This window comes from Benincasa hispida, chromosome 1 (assembly GCF_027475165.1).
Source record: "Benincasa hispida cultivar pf3 chromosome 1, pf3_genome.v1.1, whole genome shotgun sequence".
Taxonomy (NCBI): domain Eukaryota; kingdom Viridiplantae; phylum Streptophyta; class Magnoliopsida; order Cucurbitales; family Cucurbitaceae; genus Benincasa; species Benincasa hispida.
The window spans coordinates 30,883,604-30,897,391 of record NC_143478.1 but is presented as its reverse complement, the minus strand read 5'-3'; the positions used below and the strand labels follow the sequence as shown (position 1 = coordinate 30,897,391).

At 32.4% G+C, this 13,788-nt stretch overlaps 3 protein-coding genes across 7 annotated transcripts; 2 read left to right on the top strand and 1 right to left on the bottom strand.

The window, feature by feature from the left end:
• Window positions 1-3,586: 3,586 nt before the first annotated feature.
• LOC120068932 (Integrase-type DNA-binding superfamily protein) lies at window positions 3,587-4,960 on the bottom strand. The gene has a single exon (XM_039020573.2). It carries the CDS (start codon window positions 4,717-4,719, stop codon window positions 4,129-4,131), a length of 591 nt encoding a protein of 196 aa, XP_038876501.2. The 5' UTR covers window positions 4,720-4,960; the 3' UTR covers window positions 3,587-4,128.
• Window positions 4,961-5,337: 377 nt separating this feature from the next.
• LOC120068914 (TraB family protein) lies at window positions 5,338-8,945 on the top strand. 4 transcript variants are annotated; one of them, XM_090308815.1, is made up of 7 exons: window positions 5,338-6,126; window positions 6,953-7,081; window positions 7,151-7,239; window positions 7,346-7,420; window positions 7,550-7,657; window positions 8,309-8,404; window positions 8,509-8,945. In XM_090308815.1, exons 1-7 carry the CDS (start codon window positions 6,099-6,101, stop codon window positions 8,794-8,796), a joined length of 813 nt encoding a protein of 270 aa, XP_090164941.1. In that variant the 5' UTR covers window positions 5,338-6,098; the 3' UTR covers window positions 8,797-8,945. The 4 variants fall into 4 exon arrangements, with proteins under 4 accessions (XP_090164941.1, XP_038876484.1, XP_038876488.1 ...); XM_039020556.2 differs by having other exon boundaries at window positions 5,340-6,126; window positions 6,966-7,081; XM_039020560.2 differs by having other exon boundaries at window positions 5,345-6,126; window positions 6,966-7,081; window positions 8,521-8,945.
• A 134-nt stretch (window positions 8,946-9,079) lies between these two features.
• LOC120076592 (two-component response regulator ARR14-like) lies at window positions 9,080-13,038 on the top strand. 2 transcript variants are annotated; one of them, XM_090308804.1, is made up of 8 exons: window positions 9,080-9,805; window positions 10,152-10,304; window positions 10,407-10,772; window positions 10,903-10,979; window positions 11,310-11,940; window positions 12,120-12,247; window positions 12,551-12,643; window positions 12,859-13,038. In XM_090308804.1, the coding sequence occupies exons 1-8, from the start codon at window positions 9,703-9,705 to the stop codon at window positions 12,913-12,915; spliced, it is 1,608 nt and encodes a 535-aa protein (XP_090164930.1). In that variant the 5' UTR covers window positions 9,080-9,702; the 3' UTR covers window positions 12,916-13,038. The 2 variants fall into 2 exon arrangements, with proteins under 2 accessions (XP_090164930.1, XP_090164929.1); XM_090308803.1 differs by lacking the exon at window positions 12,859-13,038 and having other exon boundaries at window positions 11,310-11,874; window positions 12,168-12,247; window positions 12,551-12,847.
• Window positions 13,039-13,788: the final 750 nt, after the last annotated feature.

Sequence of the window (13,788 nt, the reverse complement as noted above, 5' to 3'; positions counted from 1 at the left end):
TAATTAAATAATCGATAGAGTAAAAGATTACTAAAATAATAGAATGATTAAAAATTTGAAAATTACATTTAGTGACGTTCTTGAAATTATAATTTGAAATATATATATATATAAATATATCCTCCGTACTACTTTTAAATGGTAATTAGTAAAGAATGGGAAATGATTGAATTATTTAAAGGATTCATGATTCCCCAAGCTTTTTCGTTCGCTATAATAGGAAAGTTTTTTTAATTTAATTTATTGCATCGATATTCGGACTAACTCCATTGGTTAACCTAATCCAACTTTTCTTTTCCTCTTAAGGAAATTTAATTAATAAAATGGTACGAACTTAGAGTATCTTATATCAGTCTTTATGCGTTAACGAGTAATAATGAGAGAATACTTTATATTTGTCTAATATATATCCTCACATGGGTCAGCTGGAAATGCCATACCACTTTATTTGTTAGACACACAGTACAAATTACTATTAACTACCAAAATGTGATACTTAGATAGATCCACACAACTATCCCTTAAAAGGGGAAAAAAAAAACTACATAATACTATAAGATTTTACTATGGTTAACAACGTAGTTGATGAAATTTGGGTGTTGACGAGTTGATTGGGATCTTTCTCCTTCTTGTTTTACTCTCATATTTGCAACAAGATAATTAAATACTAGTTTTGATAATTTTTTTTTTTTTTTATTCTTTCAATTTGAAACATGTTGGGTGAATTTGAGTTTTCATCTTCCCAAGTTGGATTATGAAGGTAATTTATAGTGTCTTGTTGTTTCTTTCGTCCCTTGAGTTGGGCTTTAATGAATTTTGTTTGATAGGAGTTCATAAATTGTAACTTCATTAACTATGTTCGGCTTGCCCTTTTAAAGAAAAAATGTTTTGAATTTGTCAATATGAATGTTATATTCTAAAATTTTATTAGAAAATAGACAATAATAAGATAATTGCAATGATTAGTTTTTTTAGCGGTGATACTTAAGTGCATAGCAACATTTTTAAAGTATTAAAAATATAACAAAATCTATATTAATGATAGACTCTATCTACTCCTCTTAGTATTATAATTTATCAGTGATAAACTCTCAAAGTTGAATCTAAATTTTGCTGTCTGCATATTACTTTTCATTATACTATATCTGCTAAGAGTAATACTTAGGTGCAACTTTACTCCCTTTTCTATATATACACAAAAAAAAAAAATCATTTTTTCAATTTTTTTTTGATAGGTGTCATTTTTTAATTGGGTATAGTAGGGGATGCACCATAGAGGCATATAGTCAAGTATGTAAGTATGTTTTTTTTTAAAAAAAAAAAAAAAAAAATCTATATGCTAATACACTTAATTTGATTGCTATATTTAGAATTTTCCCAAAATAATAAATAAGGGTTGAGGAAGTTTTTGGTTCACCTTTCATTAACAATGAGTATCATCAAAATTAAATAAACTAAATTATAAATACGAAAATGCAAAATTATGGGCACTATAGCAGGTCATCGGTCCACAAGCAACAAAGTCCAACCTTCATTTTCTCCAGCTATGATATGTTGTCACCATTGTCCTCAACGGACATGCTTTGTTATGATTTTTGTCTTTTCATCATTTTCTATACTTTTTGTCACTATTTTCTCATAGTATGTTTCTCACAAAAGTTATATATACAAATTCAATGTTTTATTTAATAATTATGTTTACTATGGACAAATGTTTAAATAATTAAATATAATTCTCCTAATTGAATTTCGTGATTCATTTATTTCATTTTATTTTGTATTTTTTAGACAAGCAAACAATACAATATAAAAACACCAACTTACTTTCTAATCTCAATAATCAACAAAAATGAGGGGATAATATTATTTGAAAAAACATATTTTTAAATCAAGGAGGTTGAATTTGTTAATGCATGAATAACTTTGTTTTCTTTTCTAAGAATGTGACAAAAAAAATGGCAATGGTAACTAGGCTCCCAACAAAATGAATACCCTCAACCAGGACTCATGGATTAACCACTTCAAGGGGAGGATTAAGTTTCATATCTAACATGCTCAACAACTTGCATAACTCAAAATAAAACTTCCATTTCTAACAAACTGACATCTCGCTCCTTCTTTGTGATCGTACAACCACCCAAGATTGTACATCCTTCATGGTCTCAAATAATCTTTCCTAGACTACCTATCATTCTTTCCGTTAACCAAGTCTCGTCCACATTAAGTTTTCATCAACCTGGAGTTGGAGGAGACTAACGAGAATGAGAAATAGAGGACATTGCAGAACAACTAGGAGATCCACTCTAACAAGTTTCGACTCTACCAAGATCTAGTAAGTGTATCCAATTGATCTTAAAATGGAACAATATCAATCACTCCCTTATTAACACAAATTTCATTTCTCAAATTCAAAAAATTTGAAGGTAAAAATTGATTAATTCATTTATTGAGAAATATGGCGTCTATTAAAATTTCTTAATTTAGCATACAACTTTCTTACTAGGAAATTAGAAAGTAAAAAAGGGGGGGGGGGGGGGGGGGGGGGGGGGGGGGGGTAAAAATGAAAATAAAGGTAATGATTCCACGAATAGTGGAATAAAGACAGCCCTAAAATGCATAGGCGTTCCCTTGTCTCTTCAATCTTCGCAATGTTTAAGGCTATAAAAAGTGACATAAATGCAAAATGTCAAAACCATAGGCAATTAAAAAAAAAAAAAGTGTAAAAAAAAAGAAAAAAAGAAAGAAAAAGTAGAAGAATTGATAGTGTGTATGGGTGTGAGTGGACATAAAATAGACCGATCAATGTGGGAATTGAATTAAATGTCTAAATATATATATGTGTGTGTGGTGTAAGTTGTAAGAGTAGACTCAAACAATATTAAGAAAGAAAAGAAACAAAAAAAAAGGTACATAATATTTTTTGTTTGGATTGGAACATGGAAACATCAATTTACTCCAATTTAACAATGAGTTCAGAAAAATTTAAATTTGAGGGACCCCATTTTGCAGTGCATGAATTGTACGGACTCTTTTATTGGCAAATATGTGGTGTCCGTACAATTAGTACTCCTCTCCTATCCCTCAATACTACCGTACTCTCCCACCCATTTCCCTTCTTCTTTATTATCATCTTCCTTTTTTCTCATTTTCCCTATTTTTCTTTTCCTTTTTGGACTGTGTATTCAAACTTTTGCTGCTTTAGGTTGGAGGTATGTTATGATATTTTTTAGTACGACAAATTTATGAGAGATTTTAAGTATTGCTATGCTTGTGTTAGTTTATATGTTACGTTTTTATGTTTTGTTGACTAAGTTCTAAAAGACCACTTACCGGTTCAATTCTTTAAATAATTTTGTGTAACGTAGTGTTTTAGCTATTTATTAACTTTAACACACATACTCTAATTAAGGTATTAGAATCCGAACAATATTGAATATTTCTTAGTATTTGATAGCAAAGGGAGAAGAAAATTGTGAAGTTTGGGTACTAATTAACTGCAATAGAATTTGTTCATGCCATAAAATTTATGGCGTATGAAAAGAAGTTGTAAAAATAAAAATGGTTAATTAGAGAGTACATCGATCTATTAAAGAAAAGAGTAAGATTCATTGCATGTAAATAGGACGATGACATTTAAACCATGGAATGAAAGAGAACATAAAAATTTCTCCCTTTTCCATGGTTAGAAACTATATACAGCTAGTGAGAAATAATGGAACATTTTCATGTGGAAAAGGACTATAAAATCTTATATATATATATATATATATATATAGATATTTTGATGGAATGGGACAGCTTTGGGACTGAGTTCCATTAAATGCAGCAGGCAGTGTATGGAGTCTCCAACATATATCATATAACACATACCATTCTTTTTAAATTAAACCTTCCAATTCTCTAACCATAGTTAGAAATTAATAATCCTCAAATTTGATCGTCCGGAAGGAAAATTAGGACAGAAGCAAGCCGACCCAGAAACCGATGAAAGGAAAAGAAAAAGAAACCCCATAAAATAAAGTGATTGATTCAGGAGACACATGAAAATGTGGATTATGATATGATTCACCCGCTCTGTTTTTTTTTTTTTTTTTTTGAATTTTATTAATGAGATAATTTGTTGAATTATTAGGAGTAACTCCATAATTCATCATCTCCTTTAGAATGGGTGGGAGAGTCGTCATAGGAGGACGATGACTTCATCCGAGGAGGACTCACCAGCATTCCCTCCGCCATGTCCACCAGTAAATTGGGCATGTTCAGTAACTCTTCCTCGTCCACAAACTTGCCGGAAGAATCCGCCGTGGGATGGGAGGAGGGCCCACCTTCGTCGACCGGGTCGGTCTGCGAAGCGTCAGGAGCAGGAGCGGGAGCGGGAGCAGCAGAAGAAGCGTGGGGGTTATTGTTATCGGGGTGTCTGGAGGCGGCGGCAATGGCGGCGGCGGTGCGAATATCAGATGGAGAAGTGGAATTGGGAATGGGATAGGAAGGAAGAGAGTGAGGGAAATTAAGAGAGGCATTAGGGCCTTTGAGAGTGAGGGCGGCGACGTCGTAGGCGGCGGCGGCCATTTCGGGAGTGGGGTAAGTACCGAGCCAAATGCGAGTGGTCTTACGTGGCTGGCGAATCTCAGAGACCCATTTGCCACTTCGGGAACGGATACCGCGGAAGATTGGGTGGCGACCTGGGCGGCCGGAAGAATTATTATTATTATCAGACATAGAAATGGAAGAGATCAAATTAATGGGTGCATTGGAGAATGAAAAGAGAGGAAAATTAAGAATGGAATTTGGAATTGAAATTGGAAGCGGCGGGGTTTTATAAAGGAGGAGAAGGAGTGGTAAAAAGCGTGGGGAGTTCGCGGACTTTTATGCTTTAAATAAAAACCAACGATCTCTCTATATATTTTCATGAAATGACCCACTCTCACTCTTTCACTGCCCACACACGTATTATGCACAACCTGCCAACTCCCTCTTTCCTTTTCTTTTAATTTCGACTGTTTGATTTTTTTGGTTGAATTCTGTATAATTTATTCCTAGTGGTTAAATAAAATGAAAATTATAAGTTTCAAAATAAAATTTCTTCACCAAATTATATATTATATATTATATATATGGGTACAAATATTTATTTCCCTGATTTTCTTTTTGTGATGATTAATTTGGGTCATTCTTGCTTGCCACTACCTATTTCATCTTTTAGTTTTAAATCTTAGACATCATTGCTTACTTTTATGGTCAAACATTATAGATTCATTTGAGTTCAATATACTCTTCTTAAAGCTAAGAATTCTTTCTAGGTTTAAATAAATCATTTCTAAACTATTTGATTTTCAATTTTTATGTGTTCAAAGAAATTAAGAATGTGTAAGGGAGGGTGATTAAGGTCTTGTCCAAACACGGTTCTAAAACTAAAATGAACACTTTAAGAAGTAAAGATGAGAGAGATTTGGGATTGGTTTTGGTTGAGTCCACAAAATATATAAAATCTGTCTTTTCAATGCTCAATGCTACACATATAGGACACTGAATCAAGATCAAGATGGTTATTTTCTAAGTACTTTTTTCTTTTCTTTTTCTTTTTCTTTTTCTTTTTCTTTTTTCTTTTTCCCTGGTCAAATCAGCATGATCCAAATCCATTTGTTATCCGCAAAAAGTTTTCCCCAAATCAAATCTGTGTATGGCCGTCAAAGGTCGCTTCTTTTTCTTATCTTCTTCCTCTACCACTTCCCTGCTTTCATCCATGGAGGCTCTTAAATCCACTGCCATTCCCATTTTCAGATCCTGCCCACTTTCATTCGCCACTAAGTCTTTAAAACCCATCAACGTTTCCATTAAGCCGCCCCCATCAGACTTTGATTTCCGATCGGAAATATCTTGGGCTTCCAGAGCCGCCATTGCTGAAGCTCACCCTGAGTTGCTTGATTTGGCTGACGATGGCACATTGGTTTTGGTTGACAAGACCAGATTTGGGCCTGTCCCTGCATGGAGGGCTGAATTTGTGGAGCCCCAAGCAATATGGCTGGTCGGAACTTCGCATATTTCTCCCAAATCGGTTAAGGATGTCGAGCGAGTTGTTCGACAAGTGAAGCCTGATAATGTGGTGGTCGAGCTTTGCAGGAGCAGGCAAGTTTGATTTTTAATTTGGGGGTTTTTCATTTTTTTCTTTTGATGGTAATTCAATACACAGTAAAATTTCCTTAGAAAATAGGAAAATTAAGCACAGCACTAGTCTAATTCTTTTACTCAATTAAACGAGAATTCGTCACTGTTCTTATTCTGCACTTTCTTTCGTTGGCCAATTACTTATAAAATCTTAAAATATGGGTCTTCTGAGGTCCAAGTTATTGGTTCACATGGCTGAGTCGTCACTGGTTTTGCACTCTAGTTGAGTTTGCGTTCAAATTCTCAAGTGTTTATAATGAAATGGCTTCAATCTGTTATCTGGCGCCTCTTGATTTGTAATCTGGAACTTTTCTCTCTAATTGCTCTCTCTCATTACCTTTGCCTCTGCGGATGAGCTAACACTGTCAATCTGTGTGTCAATTCTCTATTAGTTTACTTTTTCTATTCATCTTTGATTCTCGATTTTCTTTTGTGGCCAAAATCTCATTTGTCCTCTCTGCCTCCTGGTCTGATAAATCTTAGAGACAGAGACAGAGAGAAATATAAAATAACAGAAGGTTTCCTTGTGATAGCCAAAGAGTAGACATCTTTCTTTCAAAACATTTGCAAATTATGTTGAATTAAAGGTAATGACTAATGAGGAATTGTCTTCCTTCTTCATGGGATCTTGTATAAAACTACATGTCAGCTCACAGGCTGGATTGTGTTTTAAGTTTTGAAGGTGTGGTGTAAGATACTTTTCTTGATGAATGGGAAGTGAGAAAGTCCGATCTGCTGAGTTATTGTTTTTCTTTGTAAAAATCAACATGATCTTAAATTATTGCAGGCATTTGTTCCAGAGCTGGTATCATGTATACTTTAGATACCGGTGAGCCAGACCAAAAACTGAAATCCAACATGTTCTCCTTGAGTGGGGATGGTTTTTTGGGTGCTGTTGGTCGCAGCATAAACCTAGGTAAGGAGTACCATTTTGTATGTTTTTTTTTTTGGCATAAAAGTTGTCTAAAATTTTCCCACTTTTCAGGAGGTCAAACTGCTCTTGCTTTGCGTCTGCTTCTAGCAGTTTTTTCATCCAAAATTTCATCAGATGTCAACCGTCCTTTTGGAGATGAGGTACTTTAATAAACAGCTTTTTAAATGACCAAGTAATTTCTAGATGTACCAGTGTATAGGTCTGCATATCTACAACTAGTTCATGAAACTCTCATTAATCATACAGTTTCGAGCTGCTCGTAAAGCATCTGAAGAAGTTGGTGCTCAAATAGTTTTAGGGGACCGGCCAATTGAAATAACTGTATGTATTTTCTCCTGCAAGCCGTATTCTGTTTTGGCAAGTGCAAATGACTGTAGAATTTGGCCCATTCAGATAATTTAATCCATTTGATCGCTCCAATATGATTATATGATTTATTTATTCATGCAGCTAGAAAGGGCATGGAATGCTCTGACTTGGACTGAGAAGTTGAGTTTAGTAAGCTCAGTTGTTCGTGGAATAACATCGGAATCTGATTTTTCTCAGAACAATGATGAGGTTCTTTCTCACTTGAAACCTTGTATTGATTTGTTTGAATTCAAACGGTGGACTCCTTTAGTTATCATTCATAGACAACCAACTTCAATGATATTGTTATACTGAATTTAAAGCTTTTTCAGTGTAATTGGTTAGTAACCTCAAATATATCAAGGAACTATATATTAGCAAAATTCTTTGAATGTCTTCTCAGCTAAAAGATGGTCAATATTAAAGCTTCAATTGTATACGTTTTTAAGTGATTCAGCCTTATTACGGATGCAATATAAAAGGAGACTTCCTTGCTTCAGGCCATGTTTCCTAAATTTTCAGTAGACACAGGTCAGGCTAGGAATCGAGTCAGAGGGTGACCATAGAAAATACAGACAAAGGGATAAATTTGGAAACATTTGTTTAGAATATAGATTGGCTACTTGCAAAACTTTCAGAGAGGTTAAGTCAAATCAAAGTTTAACATTTTTCCATTGTTTTCTCGAACATTTGTGTTTTTCCCCAATATGATTGCTTTTGTTACTTATGAACCTTGCTTATTAACATCTGAAAGATCATAATCAAGCATATCAATTTTCGTTGAAGTACGAATCAGTATATGCATCATATGCTTCCTAATGTTGCAAAAATCATTCTTTCGCAATGGATGTGCTGCTTCAGGAATCTGGTGGAAATGGTAGTTCTTTGCAGCTTTATGAAAAGCTTAGTTTTTCTTATCCATCCCTCCTTCAACCTCTCATTCATGAACGAGATACTGTAAGTACAATCCTACCATGCATTTTCAGTTCTTACTTCTGCATTTATTTGTAATCACCATTTTTTTCATCTTGACATTCACAGTTACAAAGTTCTTAATATAGTTGCATTTGCAGTACCTTGCATGGTCTTTGAAGCGTAGCAAGGCAGTGAACAAGAGCAAGGGGGTGGTTGGGGTGATTGGAAGAGGCCATATGAATGGTGTCATTTACGCATTAATATCAGACCAAGGAAACTTGCGATTTCGAGATCTCGCAGGTAAGAAAGCTGGAGAAAGTAATTCCAATGGCTTTGTTAGCAGTCTCATGCGGAGCTTGGTTAGAGACACCATAATTGGTGTTGTCTTGTGGATTTTATATGAACAATTAAAACAACTACACATAGTATCTTAGCAAGTTAGGCGCAAACTGATACTTCTTTGCAATTCATATCTTTGCAGAAAATTAATCGAAAATTATATACACAGTGAATATGTGTAAAGATATCATTTGATCGTTGTATCTGTATTTATCGATTTTTCAACAAGTTAATTGCCTGTGAATATCTAGTTGATTTAAGCAGAGAGAGATCAAAATTCAGGATTTATATAATATTTTTTCATTCTAAATCCCGTTAAATATAAAATAATCTGTTATATACCTTCTCAATACAAACAATGATTAGTGAACGGGCAATAATTAAGAATCTAAGGTCTTCGTAGTCATAATAAAACAAATGTACTATGGTATATATAATATTCTCCATACGTTCTCCATAGAAACTCACTCTCACAAGTGAGCAACAATAATTACGAATCTAAGATGTATTCTTATGTCTTACTAAATTTAAGACAAGTATAGTGTAATGATTTCAAAATCTATATTTAACGACAAGCATATAAGTGAGATTAGAAAGATTCGAATCAGAAATAAATCTTATAAATGAAGTTGACAACTTTAATTGTTGGGGCAAGTAAAATTTAGGTTAGGTTCATGCATGTGGAAATAGCAAATAGTTTTTATTTGGAAGTTGGAACAGAAATTATATGGAATTAAATATTGTGAAAAGAATATGGAGTAACAGGACATGAAAAAGAAAAAGGGAAAAGGAAGGGGAAGGGAGAGGAATAAATGAAAGGATTGGGGGAATCTTTGTGGAAATGGAAGTCCAAGTGGGGGGATGATATGTTTGGTAAGTTGCATTAAATGTAAACTTTGGGAACATGTAATTTGTAATATATGTATGTTTGGTTTATGAGAATGATTATATAATATAGAGTTTGAAATTGAGAATTAAGGTAAAGAGTTGGGGTTTTAAGGATGGGTGGGAAATTGTTAGTGGATATTCATATATTGTTGGTGGATGATGATGCTACTTCTCTTGCTGTTGTTTCCGCCATGCTTAGACTTTGCAAATACCAAGGTTTCTCTTTTTCTCTTTTCAATCTCTTTTCCATTTTTTCATGTTTTAATTTATGTTCTTCATTTTCATATGCTTAGACTTTGCAAATACCAAGGTTTCTCTTTTCCACTTTTGAGATTAATTTGCAAGTTTTAGCCTCCCTTGAATATTTCATTTTTCAGTCTAATTTTAAAAACAAACAAATATTTGGTTTTGAATTTGAAGCTTTTCTTCTTTCTAAAATTAAGTATTCAAAAATACCTATTCATATTGATAAAATCAATTTAGATTTGATACAAGCATAGTATAGAAAAATATTGTAGATAGTATTTTGAATAACATGATGATTTTCTTGTATACTTCACAGTTGTGACTCTCAAAAACCCAATAGAAGCACTTGATACTCTTAGGGCAAGAAAAGGGTTTTTTGATCTTGTTGTCACTGACCTCCACATGCCTCAAATGAATGGTCTTCAATTACAAAAGAAAGTAATGCAAGAATTCAACCTTCCTGTTATTAGTAAGTGATGTTTGTATATATTATTATTATTAACAATATATATACCAAGTTATAAAAGTTGATTATTTTTGTTTGCAATATATATATATATATATAACGCAGTGATGTCAGCTGATGAAAAGCCTAGTGTGATATTGAAGAGTTTAGAGGAGGGTGTAGCATTTTACATGGTAAAACCAATAAGCCTAGATGATGTCAAACATATATGGCAATGTGCTATTTCACCCAAGAATGTTATATCTAACCAAACAACAACAATTATCCGACGACAATTGTCGATCGACAAATCGTCGAGCTCTTCGACACCTTGTTCGGAAAAGGAGATCATCAAATCTAAATCTACATCGTCAAAACTCAAGAACAAGAAGGAAAAACAAAATTCCATTGCCATAAGAAAGCCAAAGGTGATTTGGACTAATTCACTTCACAATCGCTTTTTACAAGCCATTAGACTAATAGGCCTTCACAGTAAGTCACTGTCCTTAACTTCAGAAATTTCTCCATCCCTTCAATTCAAATAATTCTCTCTCCTAACTCATTATTTTTTTTAAAAAAAAAACATTATTTACTCTTAATTAAGTTATTTAATTTTGTTTAGAGGCAGTCCCAAAGAAGATCCTTGAGTTCATGAATGTGCCTGGCTTGACCAGAGAAAATGTTGCCAGCCATTTACAGGTTAATTTCCCTTTTAAATATATATTACCTATATACTTTGAATTTTATATTGTTAATTCTGAACTTGATTTTCTATAATAATCATGATTAATTGAAAGTACACATTATACTGCCTCAAAATCAATTTGATAATAGACATTATTAATTTCGTTAATAGATATAGATTTAATAGAACATTAAATTTGCTTACCTCCCTTTATATTGGAAATAATTTCAATCATGTGAATACAATTTCATATTTTCCGTTTTTCTTTCAGTTTAATTACATATATAATTAATGTTTTATTTAACTAAAGTATTAAATTTAAATTGCTTTGTTTATGGACACAGAAGTACAGAATTTTCTTGAAACGAGTTGCTGAAAAGGGAGCTCCTTCAACGAACATATATTCTAATTACACATTACTAAGATCAAGTTTTGCTAATTCTTCTCACTTTCAATTTCAATCCTCATTAAACACATCCAAATTCCAATCCCAACATTCATATTTCCTTCAAAATAAACAACTAATCCCTCCTCTAAACTACCAATGCCCTATTTTGGGAGCCAATAATAATAATCTCTCACATCTCACCTCTCTTCCAAACCCTAATCTTGAAGGACTTCCCATGGAAATTTTTTTGCCCCATATTGGGAATCAAAACTACTCAAGTCTTTTGACTCTCAACGAACCTAACTTCCCTTGCAACGGGTTCATCTCGAGTTCGACTCAAGACAATCAGAATTTTGTGTTGATGGAGAATGCAAACCCTAAGTATTCGAGCAATGGAGTGGGAAGGAAGACGACCGGAGAGGATCAAATTATATGTTTAGGTCAAAATGGGGTATGCAATAATATTGTTCAAGCTCCTCATGATCTCAACAATGGAGGACTGAGCTTGGATAATAATGAAGGTAAACACCAAAATTTACCAATGATATCTAATAAAAATATGGAGGAGAATGGTTCTCTTTTAGGGTGTGTTTGATTTGATTTTTCAAGTATTTAATTTTGAAAATAAGATATCTTAGAGAAAAAAAACTGACACATTTGAAACATTTTCAAAGTGTATTTTTAATTATCTTTATAAAAAATAGTTGAAATATAAATGTTCTTTTTAAAAATTTTTTTTCTCTAGTCAATCAAAATAGATTCTTAGTGCCATCCGAAGAAGGAAAAGTAGTTAATGACATCATTGCATTTGAAGATATTGGTGAACAGGAAAATTGTTTTGATGTTCTCAGTGAGATCTTCATAGGGCACAACCACAATCAAACTTCTTTAAGGGTACGTTTGGAATTTATATATATTGTTTTTTTAGGGGATTATTCATATGAAAAGTATGCATGAGAAATGATGGATCTTGGTTAATGATCATTTAGCCCCTACCATATATAATTCATATATCTAGTTAAAAGTAAAATTCTTTGTTTAAACTTATTAAATAATGAACTATATAAATTGAAGTATGAAGAGCAAGTAAAGAAATAAGTATAATTAAATGACCTAAGACTCAATTCAATAATGTCTCAAATTGAGAATTATATTATGATTAACATGACAATAATGACAATAATTTATGTTGTTTAGAAGGAAGAAATGGATGCCTCTGATATTTGGAATGGGGTTGAAATGGATGCTTCAATAAAGCAAGATGACCAACCTTCAACCCTCTCTTCTCAGGCAATGCATACAATCTTTTCATTTTATCAAAATAATATTATTCATTTATTTCTTAATTATGTTTTAAAACAAGACTTTCTTTAATTTGTTTAGTTGATACTAAGACCTCATTTACCATATGGTAAACTAAAGGAGAAAGCTTTTACTTTTAAGAGGATTTTATTACATTATGAAAAGAAAATCTAATTAATAGAAACATGTTCTTATTTTGGCAGGCTTGGGATGATGGTATTTTAGAAATGCTTTTCGGAGATGGTTCATCTTCATCATAGAGGATAATTTGTTGTGGCTTGAAGAATAGGATTCTCTAGGTTAATTTTATGAATCTAGTTAACTTAGTCAATAATCAACTATTTATCTATCCACAAATTTATGGATCATCTTCTCCCACAACGTTGTGAACTCAAATAAATAAGATCTTATTTGATAACCATTTGAGTAGTATAGTTTATTTTTCATAAATTAAGCTTATAAATACTAGAATTACATATTGGTTTTTGAATTTTGAAATTTGTGTCCGTTTTCACACCAAATCTTTAGAATTATGATTCTAATCCATCTTCAACAACACATGAAAATTCTTAGTTAAATTTAGAAAAATAAAAACTACCTTTTGATAACTACTTTTCTTTTTAGTTTTAAAACGATATAATTTTTTAAAACACTCAAAGAATAAAGTAAAGTTTAATTTTTCACAAACCAAACAATAAAAACCCAAAACCCAAATGATTAGCCACTATGGTAATTTTCTTTTTCTATCTTTTTTTTAACTTCGCCTAATAATTCAAATATTTAGTCATAGAAGATGAAAACATGATAAAAAAATTGTAATAGAATTAAAATCAAATTATTATTAAACGTGACGATGAGAGGTGTTGAATGATTCGACTTATACAACTCAATCTTGAATGTCTAGAATCCAACACGACAAGAAAATTAAATACTTTAATTTACAGTAAAAAAATTAGAAATCTAAAGTTTTCTGTTTCCTTCAAGACAGATTATTTTTGTATTTAAAATAAATAATTTATGGTGTAAAAATTTCAACAAAAAGAGGGGAGAAAATTCCTTCCACAACCGAAGAGATGATTTAGGAAAGATAAATATTAACCAATTTTTTTTTACCATATCCACATAATTACATA